Source organism: Heterodontus francisci, chromosome 16, assembly GCF_036365525.1.
Source record: "Heterodontus francisci isolate sHetFra1 chromosome 16, sHetFra1.hap1, whole genome shotgun sequence".
NCBI lineage: Eukaryota > Metazoa > Chordata > Chondrichthyes > Heterodontiformes > Heterodontidae > Heterodontus > Heterodontus francisci.
This window is the reverse complement of record NC_090386.1, coordinates 21002371-21015460: the sequence shown is the minus strand read 5'-3', so window position 1 is coordinate 21015460 and position 13090 is coordinate 21002371. Positions and strand designations below refer to the sequence as shown.

The window sequence follows — 13090 nt, the reverse complement described above, 5'->3', positions numbered from 1 at the left end:
CAGCACTATTTGGTTTTGTTTCAGATTTCCGGCACCTGCAATGTTTTGCTTTTATTCCACTAGTTCACCAGTTCTGCTAGTCCTCCAGTAGATCCATCCCACCAGTCCAACAGTTCACCAATCCACCTGTTCTACCAGTCAGTGGTCAATTACAGTATAACACAGTAACAGATCCCTCCCACCAGTCTAGCTTCACTCGTATTCAAACAGCTGTCATTGAAAATGCTTAGTGTTAGTGGCATAATCAGCTGTTTAAAACCTAGTTTGCTTATTTTGCAGAACCAATTGCAGCCTAATACTAAGAGATAGATGCCATCTATTTGAAGATTTCTTTCTGTTTAACTGTGTCTTGTGCTGGGTCTCTGTTCAGAGCAGTTTACATGATTTCAGTGGTGTAGTTACACACAAGGATTCTTACACTTCCACAGGCCCATTTTAATTTTTGAATAAAATAAACATTCCCACAGAATTTTCCACACCTTCTGATGGGGCAGAGTGGATTGCTGATGCTCACTGAAACTGATACTCACCAAGCGAGGAATGGTTTCAGCTACAAAGACATTGTCATAATCTTTATTAAACAGTACATGATACAGTTGGTAATTGGTGGAAATATACAAGTGTGTGAATATACAAGAGTAAGTAATGCCATAATGTACGATTAACACACACTGAAACATTGCGTGAGTTATTACTATAATGAATACACTTAGAATGGCTTTCCATACAACCAGTGCTTAGAATAACATATCCAGCAACATTACAGGCACCATGACAGGGATTATCTAATGGTATGGTGCTGTCATAGGGAGTATTTAACCCACCAGTACCATTAAGAACAGGGAATATTCAATCTATAAGTATCCATTGCATAGACTATATAACCCATCAGTTTGACACAATTGCAAGATACTCCCAGTCAAGTAATGGCTGAAGTGGGTTCTCGGTGGTCTTTGATCTTTGGGACCTGAATTCGTTGGAAATCTCTGCTGTGTGCTGGCTGTTAGTGTCATACATGCAATGAGCTTGAGCAGTTTGAACCCTGATTCTGGTGCTTAATCTGGCACTAAATTGGCAACTCACTCGGAGGGAGTGGATGATGGCTGGTGTGGAAAATGAAAGCTGTCACTGAGGTTGGGGCTGAGGCACACAGTCGGGGCAGTGTAGAGGCTGACCCGGGGGTGTCTGATGCCAACACATGGTGTCCAAAGTGGAAAGTGTTCCATTGTCTGACATCCCTGACTTCGACAAGCCCAAAAGGCACAAAAATACCATCAAAATAAATAAAAGGGCAATAAAGAACAAATGATAAACAAGGGGCAACCCATCATCTAAACAAAACTCTGGTCATTTATAACCTCTTATTGACTAAAGCAAAATGTACTTGTATATGTAATAAGTTGTTAAGTACGGCCCTGAATTTATGCAGAAGAGTGGCTTTTCCTGATTCCTGGGGTTATGGCTGGAGACTGGAATTCCCTGTGGAATTTCAGGGGCTAGATTCATAATGCAGAGGCAGATGAGCTTGCAGAGGAATTTCAGGCCCACACAATTGGAACCAGCTCCACTAATCATACACACCTCATGGTTAGGACGTCACTGAATGAATAGACAGTGGATCATTGAACATGCAGACTGAAGGAGACATTGTGCATATATGGGATATGAAGGGTGTGTCTCTCATTATTTACACAGCAAGTTCTACTGATGTGAATTGGCATGTGATCTATTTAACAGAGAGCTACACGCGTCACATAAAGGGGCAGCCCAATGCTTGACCCACATCACTTGGATACTGTAACTACTTTTGTACGGTGATGAAATGGGGATATACAAGAACCCTACACTGTCACCTGGACTTGGATTGTAACCTTTTACCCTGTGTGTACTGTACCTCAAGATATGCCCAGGGTTTTGCAGTAGTGTTAAGACTTTAGTTGGTGGTGCAGTGTTAAATGACAACAGTCCATGGGTTTATTACTACAAAACTCCACTCGAAAATAATAAATGATCAAATTTACACTTGCACAACCAATCTCTCCTCTCGTGTGCAACAAAGGCTTGAAATCTTTGTCTCTATACTTTGCCCAAGGTAAGGAGCAATTATCTCCAAGACTTATTAAGACAAAGTGAGCAGATCTATATAGCCAGTGTTAGGTAATAAAATTAAAGGATAGTGATTAAGTAATAAGGACATTGCTGAAGGTCTTCATACTGTCTGTGGAGTTCTCCAATCTTCACAGTGTGGCTCCTAGTTTGGAGAGAGTGGCTGCTTATTCATAATAACCTCCCTCAGGCCTTTGTAAAAATGTAAATCTGCTCCAATTGTCAGAAAACCCTGGGAATTGCAAAGAACAATTAGTCTACATATAAAACTTTAGCAAGGTTAAAAAAGTTTATCAAAAACTCGATCCCAACTCACCCAGTTCCAGTTTTAATGAAGGCAGGTGGTGGAGTGGGTAACTAACCAATTCTTCAGAGGGAGGTTAGGAATTTAAGTATTATAATGAGGCTGTGTACCTCACATTTTAGAGTCATAGTGTCAGAGTTATACAGCACAGAAACAGGCCCTTCGGCCCATCATGTCTGTGCCGGCCATCAAGCACCTAACTATTCTAGTCCCATTTTCCAGCACCTGGCCACTAGCCTTGTATGCTATGGCATTTCAAGTGCTCATCTAAATACTTCTTAAATGTTGAGGGTTCCTGCCTCTAACACCACTTCAGACAGTGTGTTCCAGATTCCAACCACCCTATGAGTGAATTTTTTTTCCCTCAAATCCCCTCTAAACCGCCTGCCCCTTACCTTAAATCTATGCCCCCTGGTTATTGAACCCTCTGCTAAGGGAAAAAGTTTCTTCCTATCTAACATATCAAAGCCCCTCATAATTTTGTATACCTCAATCATGTCCCCCCTCATCCTTCTCTGCTCTAAGGAAAACAATCCTAGCCTTTAAGATCCTCTTCATAGCTGAAATACTCCAGCCCAATAGCTCTGTTTTAAATTTAATGTCAGATTTCCTGGGTTGCGGGGACACGGCAGCTGAAGGGAGGTTGAGGACAGTTAGATGGAAGAGGCAAGTGCTTTTCCAGCCCATCTTGTGGGCCAGGAGGAGCAGGAGTGCTTTGCCCCACCCCAGTCAACTGAGCTAGCTGTAAACCAGCCCAGTCTGATCCCCTCCCCCGATGTCAGTCCCACCCCATGTCTGTAGCACCCCCACAACAGCTCCCACATGCCTGCACCTTGCCACACCTGCAGCACGCCCCCTCCACCCCCACCAGGTCTACACTTCCCATGCTTGCAGCACCCACCCCACACCCTCAGGGTGACAGTTCCCATGCCTGCAGCCTCTCCTCTGCGCCCCCCCCCCCCCAACCCCCCACCCTCATCAGGTCTACAGTTTCCATGCCTGCAGCCTCCCCAGGTCTACACTTCCCATGGCTGCAGCCACCCCCTCCACTCCCCAAGTCTACAGTTCCCATGCCTGCAGCTCCCTAGGTCTACACTTCCTGTGCCCGCAGCACTCCTTACCTGCAGCCCCCCACAAGGTCTACACTGCCCATGCCTGCAGCTCCCCTTGTCGACATACCTTCACACCCACCCTCCCCCAATTTATCAGAAAGATTAAAAAAAAAAATCACATCTTGGTGTTAAACTCAAAAGGAGTCCCCAGGAAACACATACTTTTGGGTTTCCCAGCCACTAAATATCCCCCTCACCCTTCCTGACTCACTGTTATGATGGCCAGAGTGACATCGCAATGGGAAACAACCAAACGTGATTCTTCTGGTGGGATTGTTGAAAAGAGAGACTAGCAGATTGTACGCATCCAACTCAAAAGAATTAAACATTCAGGCAAATCTCCTGATATTGGGCCTCCTCTCTTTGGCCATGAGAGAAGATTCTTGGAATCTCATCCTTGCTTCCACTTTTACAACCAGAATAAGAATTACTTCTGAGGGTCACAGTGAGCTAGAGGCACAAAACCTACAGTACTACAATGTAAAGAATAGGTGCAGCACTTGTGCCTATTACCACAAAATATGGCTGCACACTGGCATGGCCCTTAGCACAACCTTTAATGCAACAGGTACATTCTATAGGATTGGTGTACTTTATAGTAACATGCATGAAGTACTACAGGAGCTAATGTATGGTCACTTGCATTAAGTACTGTATGGAATGATGTGTTGTATAGTGCTGTATACAGTGTAATTCATGATCATATTGTTTGGGTCTCAGGTGACAGAATTGTTCAACCGTTCCACATCAGACTTTACCAAACCTGGTAGACAGATTAATGTAAATAATTAGCTCACAGGGGACTTCAGTCTGTTACGAGATTACCCACCATATGATTTTTCATAGTCTCATTGATGAAGTCAATTCCTTCTGGGATTGGAATCTGCACTCCTTCCAGAGTCCGCTCTGAGCAGAGAAAGAATAAAAAACAGCGGGACAGTAAACATCTGCATTGGAAGGGGAGTTGGCACATTAGCTTTATTTACATATTCTTTACTGCTGGGTATGGGACACATAATGCCATCTGTCCTGATGGCTTGGGGTTATATTTGGCTTTCAAAAGGGAATTGGATGATTATCTGAACAGAAAAGCTTTGCAGGGCTACAAGAAAAGGCAACAGAGTGGGACCAGCTGAGAGATGGCATGGACACGATGGGCCAAATGGCCTACTTCTGTGTTGTAACCATTCTATGATTCTATGATGCTTTTCTATAAAAGGTGCTGCATGATGCAATACTGAACCACAGAGTATAACATCCTACCTTGCACTCAGAGTTAGCTGATGACTAGGTTACTCTGGACACATTAAATTGCCTCAGCTTTCCTCTGATAGGAGTCCTTGGGAGTGGAAAAAACAGACAGGGCTTTTCTGCTCTGATTACCATCCAGCAATCTTCTGGAACTTGTATACAAGCAGGTGATTATCAGACAAGGACAAGGTCAGAATCAGCTGTGATGATGCTGCTGTTGAAAAGTCCACTGTCTCGGCCATATATAAAGAATGTCCACATGATCAAGGTACTGGAGGGCTACCTCCTCCCAGGCAGGTGTACTTAGGCATCAGCAGTGGAGTTAAAGAAACAGAGCATGTTTCACAATGTCACATTGCAGTGAAGGGTTACCTGTATGTTTATCTAACTTCACAGGAAACTCTGGCATTTCAGGCTTCTCCAGTTTCTGCATTGTGTGCAAAAGTAAGAGACAATGACTAATGTTAAAACAGATACATATCAACTGTCTGTGTGGGTCCACAACTAGCTACTCTTCCTCATAGCCTGGCATTGAAATTTTCATTTCATCATTTATCTGATAGAGGCAGCAGGTGTGTCAAGGTACCAACAAATAGTTTCGCCAAAAATAGTTCAACAGTTAACTACCGCAACATCACTATAATGGAGAGTGTGCAAATACAGCACCCATCACTGATAATCTAAGCCAACGTGAACATGTAAATACAGCACCCACTGATAATCTATACCAGGGTGAGTGTGTAAGTACAGCAGCCAACTGATAAGTGCCAGGCAATGACAATCTCAAACAAGACAGAATCTAACCATCTCCCCTTGACATTCAATGGCATTACAATCACTGAATCCCCCACTATCAACATCCTAGGGGTTACCATTGACCAGAAACTGGACCAGCCACATAAATGCTGTAGCTACAAGAGCAGATCAGAGGCTGGGAATTCTGCGACAAGTAACTCACCTCCTGACTCCCCAAAGTCTGTCCACCATCTACAAGGCACAGGTCAGGACTGTGATGTAATATGCTGCACTTGCCTGGTTGAGTGCAGCTCCAACAACACTCAAGAAGCTCGACACCATCCAGGACAAAGCAGCCCACTTGATTGGCACCCCATCCATAAACATTCACTCCCTCCACCACCATCTGCAAGATGCTCTGCAGCAACTCACCAAGGCTCCTTAGATAGCAGCTTCTAAACCCACGACTTCTACCACCTACAAGGACAAGGGCGGCAGATGCAGGGAGGTTGAGGACAGTCAGATGGAAGAGGCAAGTGCTTTTCCATCCCATCTTGTTGGCCAGGAGGAGGTGTGCTTTGCCCCATCCCCCAGTCAACCAAGCTAGCTGTAAACCCTCCCTGATGTCAGTCCCACCCCATGTCTGCAGCAGATGCATGGGGACACCACCACCTGCAAGTTCCCCTCAAAGGCACACACCATCCTAACTTGGAACTATATCACCATTCCTTCATTGTCGTTGGGTCAAAATCCTGGAACCCCCTTCCTAACAGCACTGTAGGTGTACCTACACCCTAAGGACTGCAGCGGTTCAAGAAGGCAGCTCACCACCACCTTCTCAAGGGCAATTAGGGATGAGCAATAAGTGCTGGCCTAGCCAGGGTCGCCCACATCCCATGACTGAATAAAAAAAAATATTATTTGGTCTATTCCTTGCACTCTTTTTGAACAATGGTACAATGTTCGCAGACCTTGAAGATAAACCATGGGTACTGTGTAAATACGGCTTCCACTGATAATCTAACCCATGGTGAGTGTGTCAATACAGTAGCATCTCCATTAGTCTACACCATGGTAAGGGTGTAAATACACCAGCCATCACTGATAATCAACACCATGGTGTTTATGTAAATACAAATAAAATCAATGATAATCTGCAGGAGTGTAAGTGTGTAAATGCAGCACCATCACTGATAATCCATACCAGGGTGTGTTAATACAGCTCCCATTGCTCATAATCTACACCGTACTGAGTGTGTAAATAGAGATCACATCACATCAATTATAGCATGATGAATGTGCAAATACAACACCTGACAGTGATAATCATTGCAAGCGAGTACACTTACCATTGATAATTGGCATGACGCGGATTTGCAGAAGAGCGCTCATTGGAGTTTGGAGAGGAATCAGCTGAAACAGCAGAGGAAGCGGTTATATCAGAACTGAAGCCTGGCCCAACATCTAACCATTGATAGCCACAACAGTCCATTGCTACCCCCTGCTGGCCTGTATGATGATGTTGAGGTATCAGTTCTCAGTTGTCTATGACCTTTCAACAGCAGATCAGCACAGGTCAGAGCAATGACCCGAGCCTTGCCTTGCCCTGTCACTGTGCTGTCTTTGGCCTGGTTTGGACTTAACAGAATTTAAAGACTATGGGATGCAGTGATGGGCAGGGCCAAGCTCCTCTCTCCCCTGACTCTTACCTCAGAAGCTTCTCCCTCCTTCCCAGATGTTTCCAACATATATATCTTTTATTGTCCGACCTCCTTGTATCACCCAACATAGGCTTGGGTTCAGGCATGGTCTGAGCCATCGTGGGGATGGGGAAGGGGCAGAAGGCAACTGTATGGGCTTGAATCCAAGACCTTCTCACATGTGTACTATTAATTGTTAAAAAAACTGATTTGTTAAAAATGTGCTCATTACAGCGTCATCAACACAGACCCAAGATTATAAGCAGCCATGCTTGTTGTGGGCTGGGTGGTGATGCTTGCATTAGTACACAATTGGCTCTGGCTGCAGGGCTGGTTAAGAGATCTGCTTCTGGGTCTTAGGCAAGTTAGAAAGTAGCTGTGCCAAAGAGGAAGGCCTAAATGATCTATTTCCTAGATAGCTCATTGGTACAGGCTGCACCCCCCCCCCCCCTGCCCCCCTCACATACATATAGTGGCATTGCTGTATGTGAATTGCAGGCAATGGTCCCCAGTCTACCATTCGACAGCATAGAGCATAACATCTACAATCACTTACATGTTAACTTCATGGGTCAGCCATGGCTCAGTGGGTAGCAGTTATGCCACACTAGAGACTTGAGCCCATAATCTAGGCTGACACTTTAGTGCAGTATTAAGGAAGTGCTACTTTTGACTGAGACATTAAACCTTGGCCTCTACCAGTTCAGGCAGACGTAAAAGATCCTAATTCACTATTTTGATGAGCAGCAGGATAGTTCTTCTGGTTTCCTGTTCACTATTTATCCCTCAAACAACATCACTAAAACAGATTATCTGGTTACTATCACATTGCTGTTTGTGGGAGCTTGTCATATGCAAAATTGACCGCACTGTTTTCCTACATTACAACAGTGATTACACTTCAAAGTACTTCAAAGCTGTAAAGATCTTTGGGATGGCTGGAGGTGAGAGGCGCTATAGAAATGTAAATCTTTATTTTCTTTTATTCTCTACATTTCTTGAGCCCAGTGTTCTTTATTACAATAATGGACACATGACAGATATTGGTAAGGTAACTCTCGCACAGAGGATAAAGTTTCATTTCCTGAGTGATAAACCAGAAGAGAAGGTTGTCACATCAGGCTTGAGGACTGTGGGGTCCCATCACCTTCTGTGGTACAAATAATAGCTGAGGTTGGAGGGAGAGTCTAAAAGGAAATGGTCACATGCTCCAGCTGAAAGTCTCAGACCTAGACTTTCCCAGGTGCATAGCTCATTACAAACCTTCACTGAGGAATGGAGAATTATTTAGCATAACAATGCTATGTCTGTATCTAAAGCCTGACAAATTGGTCTGTTAAGGTAGTCTCTAAGGTAAGACATTATACAGGTTACTTTCCATTATATTTTACTCTTGTGCTTATAAATACAACACTTGTGATCAGAATGAGTATGGGATACCTTTTTCACCATGTGGGTGGTAATGCAACAGGTGGATTGTCAATCTGTTATTTCCATTGAATTTAATGGATTGATAATCGAATGGGTTCTGTACACAGATTGCTGCTTCTGCATTGATGAGGATTTCTGTCTATGTTAGTCATGTTTACTTACCGCCAGTGACTCCAGAGTGGACTTTGATGAATACATCCTGAATCTATGGGGAAAAAAAAAATCATAAAAGCATTTCTTTAAATAAATCTGCCCACAGTAACATTGAGCAGCACAGTACATTTGAAGGCTCCTGTCTCAGTCACGAACTCCACTACTCCCGTAGAGCTGGTACTTTGTGAATAACTGTTCCAATCCACTTGATGTCTGATAGCGGAGAATCCCAATGAATAAACTAATTCCCAAACATGTTCACACAATGAACACATCCATCCCCATATTGAAACATCTCTTAATATCAGAAAAAAAAAAAGTGTCCCATGAGGATTGTGTGTGAAATGAGTTTGGAATAAAGGAGTCTCAGTCCAGGTCCAGGGAAAGGTGCATGGCCCAAGCCCAGCAGTGAAAGTCACCAATCCATTGATCCATTGATCCTCCTGCAGCCTACAGCTCTCCTCCTCAATAGCAACTACATCAAATTGTGTACCATCTTAAAACCTCTTAATCACGCCCCATAAGTTAAATTCTAAATCATTGATACATGTGATGAAAAGCAAGGAACCCAGTACGAAGCCCTGTGGAACCCCACTGGCAACAACCTTCCAGTCACCAAAGCACCCATCGAACATAACCTTTTGCTTCCTGCCACTGAGCCAATTTTAGATCCAACTTGCCACTTATGGGATCTTGTCAAAAACCTTGCTAAATTCCATGTAGAAGATATCAAATGCACTACATCCATCAACCTTCCTTGTTACCTTCTTAAAAAATACCATCAATTCAGTCAGACACACCTTTCCTTAACAAATCCATGTGCTTGAAAATTCATCCCTTTGAGTGATGATTTACATTGTCCCTCATAATTTTTTCCAATAATTTTCCCACCACCAAGGTTAGGCTCACTGCCTATAATGACTCAGTCTATCCCCTTCTTTTTTAAACAATGGTACAATGACATCAGTCCTCCAGTACCATACCTGTATGCAGAGAAGGTTGGAAAATGAGAAGCAAGGGAAGAAATAGCAGAGGCTCTGACCATCAACAGCCTGGCATACATTTCACCCAGGCCTGGTGGTATCTCTATTTTCAAGGATGCTAAACATATTAATATTGCCTCTCACTCTGAAACTCCCATCCAATATTCATGCTCCTCCTCCTTAGGTATAAGTCAGCATCAACCTCCTCTTTTGTTGAGAGTTGTAAAGGATTCATGAAGAACCATGCTCACATCTTCTACCTCTAAACACAGGTAAAGTTTTTGATCTCTAATTGGTCCTCATCTTTCCATAGTTATCCTCCTGCTCTTCATGAGCTAATAGTTCACCTTTGGGTTCCATTGATTTTACTTGCCAATATTTTTTCATGCAACTCTGCTTTCCAAAATTTTCATTTAATTACTACACTTTCTACACTCCTCTATGAGAGATGCTGTAGTGAGCATCCGATATCTAAGCTAAGATTCCCTTTTTTGCCTTATCCTACCTACATACTCCTTGACATCCAGGGGCTCCAGATTTGGGAGTCCCACCCTTTTCCTTTGTGGGAATAGATTGGTTCTCAACACTCACTATCACTTGCTTGAATGCCTCCCACTGCCTGTGAAAGCTGCTCCCAGTTCTATTACTGTATATTGAGAGTTGGCAATGATTCTATTATTGTACACAGAGAATGCCCCACAAGTCTATTATTGTACACAGAGAATGCCCCACAAGTCTATTATTGTACACAGAGAATGCCCCACAAGTCTATTATTGTACACAGAGAATGCCCCACAAGTCTATTACTGTACACTGTGGGAACTGCCCTCAATTCTATTACTGTGCACTGAAAATAGCCCTCAATTATATTATGCTACACTGAGAACTGTCCACAATTCTGTTACTGTACACTGCGAGAAATGCCCTCAATTCTATCACTGTATACTGTGAGAAATCACAGAATAATAGTGCAGAAGAGGCCCTTCGGCCCATCGAGTCTGCACCGATGCATTAAAACACCTGACCTGTCTACCTAATCCCATTTACCAGCGCTTGGCCCATAGCCTTGAATGTTATGATGTGCCAAGTGCTCATCCAGGTACTTTTTAAAGGATGCGAGGCAACCTGCCTCTACCACCCTCCCAGGCAGGGCATTCCAGACCATCACCACCCTCTGGGTAAAAAAGTTCTTCCTCAAATCCCTCTTAAACCTCCCACCCCTCAGCTTAAACTTGTGACCTCTCGTAACTGACCCTTCAACTAAGGGGAACAGCTGCTCCCTATCCACCCTGTCCATGCTCCTCATAATCTTGTACACCTCAATTAGGTCACCCCTCAGTCTTCTCTGCTCCAGCGAAAACAACCCAAGCCTATCCAACCTCTCTTCATAGCTTAAATGTTGCATCCCAGGCAACATCCTAGTGAATCACCTCTGCACCCCCTCCAATGCAATCACATCCTTCCTATAATGTGGTGACCAGAATTGCACACAGTACTCCAGCTGTGGCCTTACCAAAGTTCTGTACAACTCCAACATGACCTCCCTGCTTTTGTAATCTATGCCTCGATTGATAAAGGCATGTGTCCCATATGCCTTTTTCACCACCCTATTAACCTGCCCTTCAGAGATCTGTGGACAAACAGGCCAAGGTCCCTTTGTCCTCAGAACTTCCCAGTGTCAGGCCATTCATTGAATACTTCTGTGTCACATTACTCCTTCCAAAGTATATAACCTCACTTCTCAGGGTTAAATTCCATCGGCCACTTTTCTGCCCATTTGACCATCCATCTATATCTTCCTGGAACCCAAGACACTCCACATCACTGTTAACCACTCGGCCAATCTTTGTGTCATCCACGAACTTACTGATCCTACCCCCACATAGTCATCTATGTCGTTTATATAAATGACAAACAATAGGGGACTCAGCACAGATCCCTGTGGTACACCACTGGACACTGTCTTCCAGTCATTAAAACAGCCGTCTGTCATCACTCTGTCTCCTACAGTTAAGCCAATTTTGAATCCACCTTATCAAGTTACCTTGTATCCCATGTGCATTTGCTTTCTTGATAAGTCTCCCATGTGGGACCTTGTCAAAGGCTTTGCTGAAATCCATGTAAGCTACATCAACTGCACTACCCTCATCTACACACCCGGTCACATGCTCAAAAAAGTTCAATCAAATTTGTTAGGCATGACCTCCCTCTGACAAAGCTATGCTGACTATTCCTAATCAAATTTTGCCTCTCCAAGTGGTGATAGATTCTCTCCTTCAGAATTTTCTCCAATAGTTTCCCGACCACTGACGTGAGACTCACTGGTCTGTAGTTCCCTGGCTTATGTCTACAACCTTTCTTAAATAGTGGGACCACATTAGCTGTTCTCCAGTCCTCTGGCGCCTCCCCCGTGGCCAGAGAGGAATTAAAAATTAGGGTCAGAGCCCCTGCAATCTCCACCCTCACCTCCCACAGCATCCTGGGACACAAATCGTCCAGACCTGGAGATTTGTCCACTTTTAAGCCTTCCAAAACCTCCAATACCTTGTCACTCCCTATGACAATTTGCTCAAGAACCTCAGTCTCTCTCTAATTTCCATATCTACATCCTCTTTCTCGTGTGAAGACAGATGTGAAGTATTCATTCAACACCGTACCAATGTCCTCTGGCTCCACCGACAAATTACTGCCTTGGTCCCTAATGGGTCCTACTCTTTCCTGGTTATCCTCTTCCCATTGATATACTTATAGAATATCTTGGGATTTCCCCTACTTTTACCAGCCAGAGCTTTCTCATATCCCCTCTTTGCTTTCCTAATTGCTTTCTTAAGCTCCATCCTACACTTTCTGTATTCCACTAATGCTTCCATTGATTTGCTCTCCTTGTATTTGCTAAAAGCCTCTCTTTTCCTTCTCATCGTACCCTGAATGTTTCTGGTCATCCATGGTTCTCTGGGCTTGTTGCTCCTACCTATTACCCTGGAGGGAACATGTTGGGCCTGTACCCTCCCCATTTCCTTTTTGAATGCCTCCCACTGCTCTTCTGTAGATTTCCTGACAAGTAACTCTTTCCTGTCTACCTTGGCCAGATCCTGCCTTATTTTACCAAAATTCCCTCTCCCCCAATCCAAAACCTTTTTTTGTGACTTGTCGATTTCTTTCTCCATAACAAGCTTAAATTGTACCATGTTGTGGTCGCTATCACCAAAATGATCCCCCACCAACACATCAACCACCTGTCCGGCTTCATTCCCCAGAATCAAGTCCAGCACTGCACCCTCCCTTGTTGGATCTTCTACATATTGAGCTAAAAAG

The 13090-nt window shown here is 43.9% G+C and overlaps 1 protein-coding gene across 3 annotated transcripts in view; it reads right to left on the bottom strand.

The window, feature by feature from the left end:
• Nucleotides 1-559: 559 nt before the first annotated feature.
• Nucleotides 560-13090, bottom strand: part of pltp (phospholipid transfer protein) — a 698920-nt gene continuing 686389 nt past the window's right edge. For all 3 annotated transcript variants that reach the window (XM_068048032.1, XM_068048031.1, XM_068048033.1), the window contains exons 13-16: nucleotides 8802-8844; nucleotides 6858-6921; nucleotides 4352-4428; nucleotides 560-2338 (exon numbers count right to left, since the gene is read on the bottom strand). In XM_068048032.1, the coding sequence (XP_067904133.1) occupies nucleotides 2252-2338; nucleotides 4352-4428; nucleotides 6858-6921; nucleotides 8802-8844 (271 nt within the window). In that variant the 3' untranslated portion in view covers nucleotides 560-2251. The remainder of the gene's footprint in view (nucleotides 2339-4351; nucleotides 4429-6857; nucleotides 6922-8801; nucleotides 8845-13090) is intronic.